Source organism: Rattus norvegicus, chromosome 5 (genome assembly GCF_036323735.1).
Source record: "Rattus norvegicus strain BN/NHsdMcwi chromosome 5, GRCr8, whole genome shotgun sequence".
In the NCBI taxonomy this organism is placed as follows: Eukaryota; Metazoa; Chordata; class Mammalia; order Rodentia; family Muridae; genus Rattus; species Rattus norvegicus.
In genome coordinates, this window is record NC_086023.1 from 147,241,799 (window position 1) to 147,253,494 (window position 11,696).

At 50.7% G+C, this 11,696-nt stretch overlaps 2 protein-coding genes and 1 long non-coding RNA gene across 4 annotated transcripts; 1 reads left to right on the forward strand and 2 right to left on the reverse strand.

Annotated features, from left to right (window-relative positions):
- Positions 1 to 422: 422 nt before the first annotated feature.
- Positions 423 to 4,655, reverse strand: Iqcc (IQ motif containing C). Its single transcript, NM_001400931.1, has 5 exons — positions 4,574 to 4,655; positions 4,006 to 4,149; positions 2,102 to 2,354; positions 1,821 to 1,927; positions 423 to 1,728 (listed from the first exon to the last, which is right to left on the reverse strand). Exons 1-5 carry the CDS (start codon positions 4,613 to 4,615, stop codon positions 1,165 to 1,167), a joined length of 1,110 nt encoding a protein of 369 aa, NP_001387860.1. The 5' UTR covers positions 4,616 to 4,655; the 3' UTR covers positions 423 to 1,164.
- A 173-nt stretch (positions 4,656 to 4,828) lies between these two features.
- Ccdc28b (coiled coil domain containing 28B) lies at positions 4,829 to 9,831 on the reverse strand. Of its 2 annotated transcripts, NM_001134689.1 has the most exons (6): positions 9,779 to 9,831; positions 8,630 to 8,815; positions 6,493 to 6,659; positions 6,192 to 6,385; positions 5,966 to 5,988; positions 4,829 to 5,005 (listed from the first exon to the last, which is right to left on the reverse strand). In NM_001134689.1, exons 2-6 carry the CDS (start codon positions 8,791 to 8,793, stop codon positions 4,951 to 4,953), a joined length of 603 nt encoding a protein of 200 aa, NP_001128161.1. In that variant the 5' UTR covers positions 8,794 to 8,815; positions 9,779 to 9,831; the 3' UTR covers positions 4,829 to 4,950. The 2 variants fall into 2 exon arrangements, with proteins under 2 accessions (NP_001128161.1, XP_063144471.1); XM_063288401.1 differs by lacking the exon at positions 9,779 to 9,831 and having other exon boundaries at positions 8,630 to 9,036.
- LOC108351039 (uncharacterized) lies at positions 9,591 to 11,388 on the forward strand. Its single transcript, XR_001838077.3, has 2 exons — positions 9,591 to 9,726; positions 10,382 to 11,388. It is a non-coding gene; the product is annotated as an uncharacterized LOC108351039 (long non-coding RNA).
- Positions 11,389 to 11,696: the final 308 nt, after the last annotated feature.

The following is an 11,696-nucleotide window of genomic DNA, read 5'->3' on the forward strand; positions in this document are numbered from 1 at the left end:
AGAGGGCATCCAATCTTTCAGATGGTTGTGAGCCACCATGTGGTTGCTGGGAATTGAACTCAGGACCTCTGGAAGAGCAGTCAGTGCTCTTAACCGCTGAGCCATCTCTCCAGACCCTCAAGAAAAACTTATTCTCCATGGTCCTCTCACCCTACCATCCCCAAGAGAAGGTGAAATTTTGTAGCAGGTAATAAAAAAAGGAACTGTCTCAGGCTAGCACCAGCACGGAAGGCCATATGGCACCAGCAGCATCCTCTCATCTTGGCCTGCCAGACTTGACAGACTCTCTGGCCTAGAGCTCTTGAACTGTCTCCACCCAACTCGCTAAGTTCCCTTGGCAGGTCACTGTCACGCTAGCCCCATGCCCCTTGTGGTTATAGTCACAATTCCCAGTAACCCAGCAAAATCAAAACTCTAGAGGCTTGTAATTTATCAATCAAATTTATATCAGTAAATTCTCACCCCACAAAACGTCCACACAATAAACTCAGGGCTAACTGAAATTGACAAACTGCCCACCTAGATAAGACAAATTGTCCTGTAATTACCCATCCCATATAAGGTTCATAGCCACCTGTGGCTATTTAAAGCCACCGGATCTGGGTCATCCTTCTCTCCTCCTCCTTACTCTGTCCCGCCTCTCAAATTCTCAGCCCGCTTGCCTTTTTCACTGCCATATTTTGTGCCTGCAAGTAGACATCAATCCACAAAATTTGGTTTAAGTCACAGGCAGAAGAGAAAAGGGCGTGTCGTCCTTCTCTCTCCTACTGTACCAGCTCAGCCCTGCAGCTTCTCTTAGCCAGACAGCTACCAAAGGCAGATGTGGGGCCAGGGAGGCAGGACAAGGGCCTGCTTCCATATCATTTTTCATAGCACCCCCTTCCTTTCCTGGGTCCCCAGGTTGCCTGCTGGTCCTGCTTTCCGTTTTCTGCCCTTCCCCCAGGCCTGTCTTGTGGAAGACAAGTTCTCCAGTGCTTTTCATTTCCACTGCAGAGTCCGTGCTCTCCCATCCTTCTGCACTAAGCTCACTGCAGACCCATGGCTGGAAGCCCTAGCACTAGGGGCTGGCTCTTGGGTGGTTTGGTCTCTGTGAGATCCAGGCTACCATGTTCCTGCCCTGCCAAGGTCTCATCCCAAATCCTGCGGCCTTCTGAGATACTCAGATCATAGGGCCCGGCGCTCTGGCCAGTCAGCCTCTTTGTAGCTTGGCTTTCTGGAATATCTGTCCTCAATATTTAGATTTTCACTGAGAGTGGGCAGCTGTGTTTCGACCTTTCCAGAATAAGAACTCCTCAATTTGAGGTCCCTAAGAGTCTGATCTTCTAGGAGTTTCAGCTGCTGTCGGGAGGTTTCATTAAAGGGCTGTCCTCCACGGTCTGGCCCTTTGGTGACCCTGACCCCTCCAGCCTGGCTCTCTAATGCTGTAGGCAGCTGTGAACCAGAGTTCCGATAGAGTTCCCCGCCTTTAGCCCCAGCAGTGGCTTTGCTTGTACTGGTCATACTGTCTGGGGGTTTCTGCGGCTGCAATGTGCCCCTGTGGCAGGAATCCTCTGCATGATGTGGCTCTCCTATGACCCCGTCTCTATAGGATTGGTTGTCCAGAACACAGCTTGATTGCAACCAGGTCTCCTCATAGGCCTGTCCCCTGTGCTTCAGGCACATCTTAGTAGGCTTGTCTCTGATCTGGCTTGCTTCTGGGGATCGCAGTGTTTGCTTGAGAATCAGGTACTGTTAGGGAAGATCAGAGGCAGGCTTGCTCAGGCACAGCAAAAGGCCCCTCCCCACCCTTGAGTTCAGAGAGGGCTCTCAGTCAGTCCTACCTCCTTCCGACTGTTAATGGCCTGCTGTAGCCACAGCAGCTCCATGGCCAAGTGGTTGCGCTGCTCCTGGAGTTCCTGTTGTGTCTGGGACAATCCTAGATCTGTGACTTCAATGAGGAAGAGACATCCTTAGACACTGGGAACTGGGCTAGCCCTAGATACCCTTCACACTCTCAGACAGAGAAGAGGTGGGGAGGGTTGCGACTGAATCCTTTTGTGGTTCGTGGGAGGCTAGGACCCAGAGGAGGTCGGGGCTTGCCCTGATCTAGCTGGATCCATACCTGCACTTTGCACCTTGGAGATGGAGGGGTCTCTACTGTTCCCCTGGCTGGCTTTCCTGCCCGGCTCAGCCTGTGGCCAGGCGCTGTCACCTCTGCAAAGACTTCCTGGCTCTGCTGGGTTTTTATCTGTCTTCCTCAGCACCATCTCCTCCCAGAGGAGTTCTTTTTCAGAGTCTTTATGTGGGGAATGGCTCGATAGTTTCTGCTCTGGGTTTGGTATTTTCTCTATTTTCCAGGATCGATGAGATTTTGCCTTATGAGAATTTAGAGAAGTGTGAGAATTGCAGGGCTAACACCACCACCACCACCACCACCACCACCACCACCACCACCACCACCACCACCACCACCACCACCATCACCACCACCGGTGTCTGGAAACCATAGTCTAATGGGGAAGTGGGTAGGATCAGGGATTGGGGTGTGAGGAAGTAAACCTGCTTTCTCTTCCAATGGCTGATGTGTTTATAAAGAGAGGGGCGATATGTCCTACGAAGGTGTAGTCAGGAGTCGGGGAAGGGGGTGCCTCAGTGTAGGCCCAGGCTGAGCCATCCCTTCCTCCCGAGGATCCAGCCACATGTTGGTATAGTACAGAATAGAGTTTATTCAGGGTATAGGGAGGGAGTTAAGAGGGTCATCGAAGCAGAGAAAGGGAGTGAGTAGAGAAGCAGAGGCCAGCCATGAGCACCTGGAGAGAGAGTGGGAGCAAGAAGGGGGAAGAGCGGGCTGGAGAGATGGCTCAGTGGTTAAGAGCACCCGACTGCTCTTCCAGAGGTCATGAGTTCAATTCCCAGCAACCACATGGTGGCTCACAACCATCTGTAAAGAGATCCGATTCCCTCTTCTGGTGTATCTGAAGACAGCTACAGTGTACTTATATATAATAAATGAATAAATCTTAAAAAAAAAAAAAAAAGAAGGGGGAAGAGCAAGAGAGTGAGGAGGCGGACTGGAGAGATGGCTCAGCGGTTAAGAGCACTGACTGCTCTTCCAGAGGTCCTGAGTTCAATTCCCAGCAACCACACGGTGGCTCACAACCATCTGTAATGGGATCTGACACCCTCTTCTGATGTGTCTGAAGACAGCAACAGTGTGCTCATATAACTAATCTTAAAAAAAAAAAAAAAAAAAAAAAAAAAAAAAAAAAAAAAAAAAAAAAAAGCTGCCCTGTGCATAGGCATGGAAAAGCAGCATTCAAATATAGGGTTGTCAGATTTTTTTTTTTTTTTATCCTTTTTTTCGGAGCTGGGTTGTCAGATTTCTAAGCACATGCTTTTCACAAAACATACACACACACACACACACACACACACACACACACACACACACACACACACACACGAGAGTGAGGAGGGGGCAAGCAGCCCCTTTTACAGTGAGTGTGGCTGTGTGTGGTGGGGGGAGCACATACCTGTCTGTTGGCCAGGTAGCTGTGGGGGGAAGCTTGGACAGAATGCTAACAGTGACTACTGAGGCTCTTGGCAGAAAAAAATGAGTTTCTGTCTGGGTAGCAGCACACACATCTTTAATACAAGCACCTGGGAAGGCTGAGGCAGGAAAACTCATTGAGTTCAAGGCCAGTCACGGCTACCTAGTAAGGCTCTGTGTCTGCAGACTTTTGGAGCTTGTTGGAGAGATGGCTCAGCAGTTAAAACTTGTTCTTTCAGGGGACCCAGTTTCAGTCCCTAGCACCCATATGGTGGTTCACAGTTATAATTCCAGTTCCAGAGGGTCTAATGTCCTCTTCTGACCTCTGGAAGTGCCAGGCATACAGTGTGCAAACAACAGGCAGGACACCCTCACATAAAAAAAAACAAAAACAAACCTTCAAAGTGGGGAGTCCCACCATTCCCCAGAACCCTACAGCAGGTTCTCCTTTCCTTTCCCGCTGCGGAGTGTAGTACCTCTGGGAGAAATATGGGCTTGGGAATCCAGCCCCCAGTCCACCGAAGTGTGCGGACGTCACCCTCAATCTCCTCTACAATTGCCTCATACTCAGCTCGAAGGCTCTGGAATTGACGTCGGACCAAGAAGCCCCGGAAGCCGGCCTAATGTAGAGAACGAGTGCAAAGATACCTCTTAACATTTTTAATGGGTGATCTTGGCTAGTACTCTTGTTTTGTGGTTGTTGACAGGTGGGGAATCAAGCCCAGGGCCTTGCACGTACTGGGCAAACACTCGGACTCTTGAGCCCAAAGGGAGAGATCTTTGCATCCTGGGGCTGCCAGAGAGAACACGGAGATGGGGAAGGGTTAGGCGACTATGTTTTGGAGCTCTGGGAAGTGAAGAGAAGATGCTGAGCTGGACCCTCATTCTCGATTTAAGGTCCTTTTATCTTCCCTAGCCCCGCCACAGCTTCGCATTCTACAGTGCAGTGCAGAGGGCGTGCGGGTAAGGGACGGTGTGTGACAGCTGCATCTCGCCGGGAGGTCCAGCCCCTGACCCCAGGACCACTCGCAACTCCATCCCGACCTGCAACGTAGACACCTTTCGAAGGAAGAGATCGGGATCCATCTTGCCGCTAACCGCCCAGCGCTGTGCGTCACCCGCACGCGTGCGCTTGCGCGGTGAGTCTTCAGGCAGCGCCGATCCTAGGCATGCGCAACAGGGCCCCACACGCCGTCTCTAGCGTCACAGGCTGATTCGCGCACATATCCGGGTCCCGTTCGAGCCGCCCCTCCCCATCCCAGCGTCTGGCACATTGAGAGCAAGGAGAACACCGAGGAGTAGCTTTTCCGTTTGTTTAATTCCAACCAGTGCCCCCGACCTCATAGCACCTAGGGAGCTCCCGAATCCGTAAAAAGTCACAGTTTGAAGAGAAGAGAGAAGCAGAAGAGTCCAGGCAGCACCTATGCGGCTGGCTGCTCCTCAGGCTCAGCATTCTCTGCCAAGTGCAGCTTCTGTCTGTGCTAGTCAAGGACTGTGACGCTTTGGATCTGTGTATCCACATGCCTTTCCACCCTGTACAGACTCTGTGTGTGTGTGCGCGCGCGCGCGCGTGTGTGTGTTTGTGTGTTCAGAGCCACCACACCAGGGCACAATTTAAGGATTAAGAGCTGAGGTGGCATATGCCTTAAATCCCAGCACTTGGGAGGCAGAGGCAGGGTGGATTTCTGGATCTCTGTGAATTCTTTTTTTTTTTCTTTTTTTTTCTTTTTCTTTCTTTCTCCCCCCCCCCGCCCCCCCGGGGCTGGGGACCGAACCCTTGCGCTTCCTAGGCAAGCGCTCTACCACTGAGCCAAATCCCCAGCCCCATCTCTGTGAATTCTTAGGCCAACCTGCTCTTCTCAGGACAGCTAGGGCTACACAGAGAAACCCTGTCTCGAACTCCCAAATTCTCCCTCCCCACCCCAGAAAAGGCTGAAAGGGCAGGAGAACACCAGACAAGCTTTGCTATGTATCCTAGGTATTGGTGTCGGTTTCAAAGATTTTCATCGTGTCAGGGCTTACACCTTGAGACAAAAACGATATCAGTGTTTAAACCATACTCCCTACATGTATTTTCCTCTCCTCTCCTGCCCCGGTTTGTTTGTTTCTTTAATCTTGGTTGTCCTAGAAGTCACTATGTAGATCTGGATGACCTCGAATTCAAAAAGCTCTATTTGCCTGCCTCTGCCTTCTGAGTGCTGGGATGGGATTAACCACACCTGATATATTTTTCCCTTAGAATTTGGGAAATTCCACATTCCTCTTAAGTGGGAGCAGTTTGTGGCTAATTCTGAGTCGGCAGGACAGCAGGAGATGGGAATATTTGTCATGTGTGACTATACCTAGAGGCAGGAAAGAAGAAACTGATTACCCGCCCCTCATGTCTCCCTCACCTGAGAGGCACACCAACCTCATTAAGCCTCTTGAAAAGGATACATGGAATTGCTAAGATCTTCCAGCTGTCAACAGAGGGAAAAGGAGGTTTATGTCAGGGGACCCAGAACAAACCTGGCTGCTCTGGGGAAGTCCTACTAGTGGAGCTCGAGGAACTCACAGCTCTTGAGTTCACGTACCCCCAACTTTTCACTGGGAGACTTGGGAGCCTGTGCCCTCTCCACCCTTGGTGTCCCCAGGATCCAAACCAGACAGCTCTATGACCCACATTGCTAAGCAGCTGGTCCAGGTTGCGGTCAGCCATTGTCTTCTTCTGCTCCTCAGGCAAGCCTTCTGTGACCCCATCCTCTTCCTCTTCCTCATCCTCTTCTTCCCCACACACATCTAGGCTGAAGTGCAGTCTGGCCAACTTCTCCTGCATCTCCCGAACGTGCTCCAGCTGCTCGAAGGAACATTCTTTCCCTGGACAACTCTTGAGTTTAGGAACCAGCCTGCGACCCTAGCCCTAGCCTGCCCCCACACCAAGACCCCCAGCAGCACCCACAGAACTACCCTGTTCCTGGACTTACCAAAGGCCTGCAGGCGGCCTGAATGGAAATCATTGAGCAAGTTCAGTAGCCCTCCCTCCATCTCATAGACGTCTGTCACTTCAGTCAGGAAGGAGTGTTGCAAGGGTGTGCCCGCAGAGCCGCCTCCACCTCCAGCCAGCACGGGGCGGCATTTCTCCTTGCCTACTCTGAGTGAGGTAGACATGACCATGGTCATGGGTGTGCCACGTCTCTCTGCACTACCGCATCTGTCCCACCCACTCATCAACACAAACAGATGTTTGCTCAGGTCCTGCCCTGAGCAGCGGGATAGGTTAAGGGAAGGAGCTAATGAGGGAAGAAAGGAAGAGGGCAGAAAGAAATCTGTTTCCACAGATGCTGTAGCCAGAGGCCTACCTGCAAGGAGACTGGCCGGGAGCCCAGGAAGCCCCTAGGACTCTGGATAGGTCACTTGTCCTTGGCCTTTAGGGAGTCTCTTCCTTTACTGCCAATGAAGCACCTCCCACCAAAAATCTTCCTGCTTTTTTTTTTTTTTAAAAAGACTTATTCATTTATTATATATAAGTACACTGTAGCTGTCTTCAGACACACCAGAAGAGGACATCAGATCCCCATTACAGATGGTTGTGAGCCACCATGTGGTTGCTGGGATTTGAACTCAGGACCCCTGGAAGAGCAGTCAATGCTCTTAACCACTGAGCCATCTCTCCAGCCCCTTCCTGCTTTTCTTGTTCTGTTCCAGAAACTGTTCTGAATTTTCCATCTCCTTGCAGGCGTGGCTCTGGCTACAGCAGGGTAACACACTCTTGTTTCCCCAGAGTAACCCTGAACACGCCAGCCAGTTGGGCCTTCCTTCCTCTTTGATCGCATTTCCTACTATTCTCAAACAGCCCTGAACTTAGGATGAAACCTACTACAGCCCTGCCAGGACCGCTGGCCAGGCAGATGGTATGGAGTCCCACAGAGGACACTGTTTTGTTTAGAACAATAGGGAAAAGAACACATTGTATTTATGGAAACAAAAGTGGACACAGGGTAGGATCCAAATTATTTTTTGTTTTGTTGTCTTGAGATGAGGTCTAACTATTCAGCCTTGAGTGGCTCAGAACTCACTGTGTAGTCTAAGCGCTGTCCTAATAGAGATCGACCAGCCTCTGCCACCCAACCCTAGGATTAAAGGCATTTGCCTCCATACTTGAATTCCAAAATTCTTTTTTTTTTCTTTTCTTTTTTTTTTTCCAGAGCTGGGGACCGAACCCAGGGCCTTGCACTTGCTAGGCAAGTGCTCTACCACTGAGCTAAAAAACCAACCCGAACACCAAAATTCTTAACATTGACCTTTTTTTTTTTTTTTTTTTTTTTTTTGAGGCAAGGTCTCTTATAACCCAGGCTAACTTCAAACTCTCTACATAGCCAATGATCTTTGAATTCCTGATCCTCTACCACTCAAGGGCTGGGATTGTGGCCCTACACTGCCACTTCCAGCCAGACTCCAATTGTTTAAAAAGAACTGAGGAGAGAACTTAAACGGGCTAGGGAGAAAGTTCAGTGGGAGAGCACTTGCTTAGCGTGTGGGGGTATCTTGAGTTCAATGCCCCAGCATTACTAAAATAAAATGAAATTAAAAGGAAAAAATTGGGAGCTGGAGAGATGGTTCAGTGGTTAAGAGCACTGACTGCTCTTCCAGAGGTCCTGAGTTCAAATCCCAGCAACCACATGGTGGCTCACAGCCATCTGTAATGGGATCTGACGCCTGAAGACAGCGGCAGGGTACTCATATGCATAAAAGAGGAGGAAATCGTTCCTGAGGTAGGGAATAATCCCTACACTCCTACAGCTGTTCTCGCCAGTGTCTTTGCTTTTGTGGCTCGCAACCTTTTCAGTCTTGAATAACCTCCCCTCTTCAGTGTCCAGCAGCCTCCTCTCACGCTCACACTCACTTCCTCTCCTCAGAGATACAGCCTCACTCTGCGAGGTTCCAGGGAGTCCCCGGCTTTTCTCTCCGTGTACTTGACACGCACTGAGTCTACATCACCAGTGCATGGGGAAGGCATCATTTGCTGCTCAGCGGTGATGTCTGAAGGCCACCCCCCCCCTTTCCACAGTGCTTAGCCCATAGCAAGTCTCCATGCTTGCCAAGCACCCCCTCCTTACTCACCTCTTGAACTTGGCTCGCTGCTTGGGTGACAGCAAATGAGGGAGTCCCAGGGCCAAGGAGCCACTATGGCTGGTGGGCACAGGGACTCTGCGCAGTGTGCCTGGGGCCTGGGCTGGTTGGGTCAGACAGGGCTTAGGACTCCGTTTCTTCTTTTTGTCTTCCATTGGGTGTTGTCGGACCTCAGGTCTGGGAAGGAAGATAATGAGGGGCAAAATCATCCCTTCATTGAGCACTCCCTTTGATCTGAGAAGGGATTTCACATTTGTCCTTGTCCAGCAGTCGGGAGCTCTGTACTCTTGTCTGTCCCATGCCAGCCTGCTGCTGTCCTGTGGCCAAGGCCAGCAAAGCCCCTTCTTCCTGAAAGCCTCGTCTGCCTGCCTGAGGGGGCTGGGCTGGACCAGGGTCATCGTGCTGTTTTCCTGTCCCTGCAGCCCAGAGCCTGGGGCTGTAGAAGATGCTCAGGAGGTGACTAGGGGAGCCAGCTCAGGATCAGGAGGGTCAACAGTCTGTGTATGGCAGACACTAACACTGCAGGAGGTAAAGTAGGGGCACCTGTGAACACCCTACTGTCAACCCGTCAACCGCATCAACCAGGAATGGCCAGCTCATCATTTCCCTACTGGCCTTTCTCTTGTGCTTCACTTCATCTACACATGCTAAGGATGCCCACAAGTTCCTGGGACAGCTTCTAGTCTCTTCTTTTTCCAGTCACAAAGTCTTTGGGGCTAGACCTCCAACAATGTCTCTAACTGTGACTGGATTGGCTTAGCCTGATTCCCATGCAGCCCCATCACCGTGTCATCTGGTCTGCTGGGGTCCTCTGCAGGGGTGCTCTCAGCCCAGACTGTTATCAACCAGCTCGATCACTTTACTTCCGAGATAGTGACGGTGATGGTGGAATAGGAACAGCTGGGTGGCATCAGTGGGGCTGGGGGTGGGGTGGTGGTGGGAGACAGGGAACTGTCTCTCTGTGTAGCAGCAGGGTGACCCAGTAAGTGACCTGATGGAAGTGGCAACCAGAGTGACTGTGATTAGCCTGGAAGATGTGTCTAAGGAATCACTCCGTTCTCTATTCCGGCTTCAAGAACGAGCATCAGGTGCGTTACTCCCCCCTACCCCCCTTCCCACACCCCTTGGGGTTCTACTGACCTGGAGGTCTGGGGTCTGGAGTGTAGAACAGTGCTTCTTTGCAATCTCCTTCCACCCTGTTTCCTCTGTGGAACCAGAGCTGGTGGGAGCTAAGCGGGCTGAAGGTGATTTGCATTTAAAGAGAAAGTAGCCCTCTTTGGATTCACCAGGAGCTCAGTGGGAGGAGCGTCCTCATATTGATTTAACAGTTCCTCTTACCTACCTCCCACATGAACTAAGGGAACTCTGTTAGTTGCGGGATATGGATTTAAAATTACTTTCTTCTCTTGTCACGCTTGGAGGGAATCCCTTACAAGATGGTGGTGGCTTTGTTTGTAGGCGGGGAATGATGGGAGTAGATCAATGTGTGGGCATAGGCGACATAGAAATGTATAAGATAAGGAGCAGGCGCCAGAAGAAACAAAGACAATCAGTATCCAAGCGCCCTGTTAAGCCCTTTATGTACATCTAATCCTTATAATCCTGAGACATAATTGTTATCCCGATTTCACTGAAAATAACCAGTCGTCATTCCAGGACAATGTCACTGTCCCATAACATCCAGACACTCCTAGCCTGTAAGTGCTTTTGAATTGACTTGACTTCTTCCCACCACCTACATAGGGAGGACCAGAGCAAACAGGAGACCTGGAGACCTGGCGGGAGGTGGGACGTGTGAGCGCCTGAGGAGGCTGACCCAGAACTGTTGCTTGTAGTGCTGCTGGCCAGGAGGGAGGTCCGATCAACGAGGCAGCTATTTAAAGATCTGGCAGAAGATCCTGGTTCAGATCTCCAGAGCAGCATCTGATGCCGCAGGCCAGGCTGCCCAGTAGGCTCAAATTAAACGGACCTAGGCAACAAAGCATCCATCTTCCCTTTCTTGGACCCTGGCTGTGGGGACCCAGAGGTGTTGCTTCTGCAGACCCCAACGCTGGAATCTTTTCTAGGCGCTTTTAACATGCAAATGGCTCTAGGAAGCAATATTAATTCAAGACTTCTGAATAGCTGGGAACCAGGGGGAGGGGAAGAGCTGTCGGAGTGGTGCCAGCTTCCTCCAACACAGGGGCAAAGGATCCAGAAGCACCTCTGGGGTTCCCACCTTCAGCCGCTTCCCCCAAGGAACCAGGTTTTGTAGCACTACTTTGCTTGGAAGCTCCTGAAGGAATCCTCTCTCGCCCTACTGGAGGACTTGGAACCAATGTGGTGTCCGTTGTACACAGTTTATTAGTCTACCACAGCTTCCATAAGGCTTTATCGTTGAGCTTTTACCGCTTTTCTGCCTAACCAACCCAGAGAGAACTGGTGCTGGATGAGGCTACCTGGTTTCTCCTAGAGGAAGCCAGCTGAAGTAAGGAACCCCAAGTCCTCGTGCATTCCCTAAGGAGGACCAACTGCACAGACCCAGTAGCTTACTCCTTAACCAGCTCTTTGATCACCTTCCTTCGATGGGTCCTTCCTGCCCTCTAGGTCTGTTCAAAACTCCTAATACCTAAATGGAACACAGACCTGATCTCTTCCCTTACCCTCCTGAGCACCTTGCAGAACTTGTAAGCAATCTTTTTTTCCTTTTTCTAAAGGTTTCGTTAACCTGCTTCTGCCTTTGGGATTAAAGGCTTGTTCTGCCATGCCAAGCTCAACTGCTTATTAAATGAGGCCGTGAATGCCGTCTGTCCCTTTCAGGACCTCTTCTGCTTTAAAAGTAGCTTTCCTCTCAGTAGTTACTTTCTTTAAAAATTGCATGTATTATGAACCTGTGTGGCGGTGTCAAGATGTACTTAGGGAGAGCAAAAGGGCAACTTGAAGGAGCACATTCTCTCTACCATGTAGACCAGGCTGACCTCAGACTAAAGAGCCTTCTGCCTTTTCCTTCAGTGCTGGGATTAAGGGATGGAGGCCCTCAACCCCACCCTCTTGAGTCAGGGTTCCTGTTCATAAATCT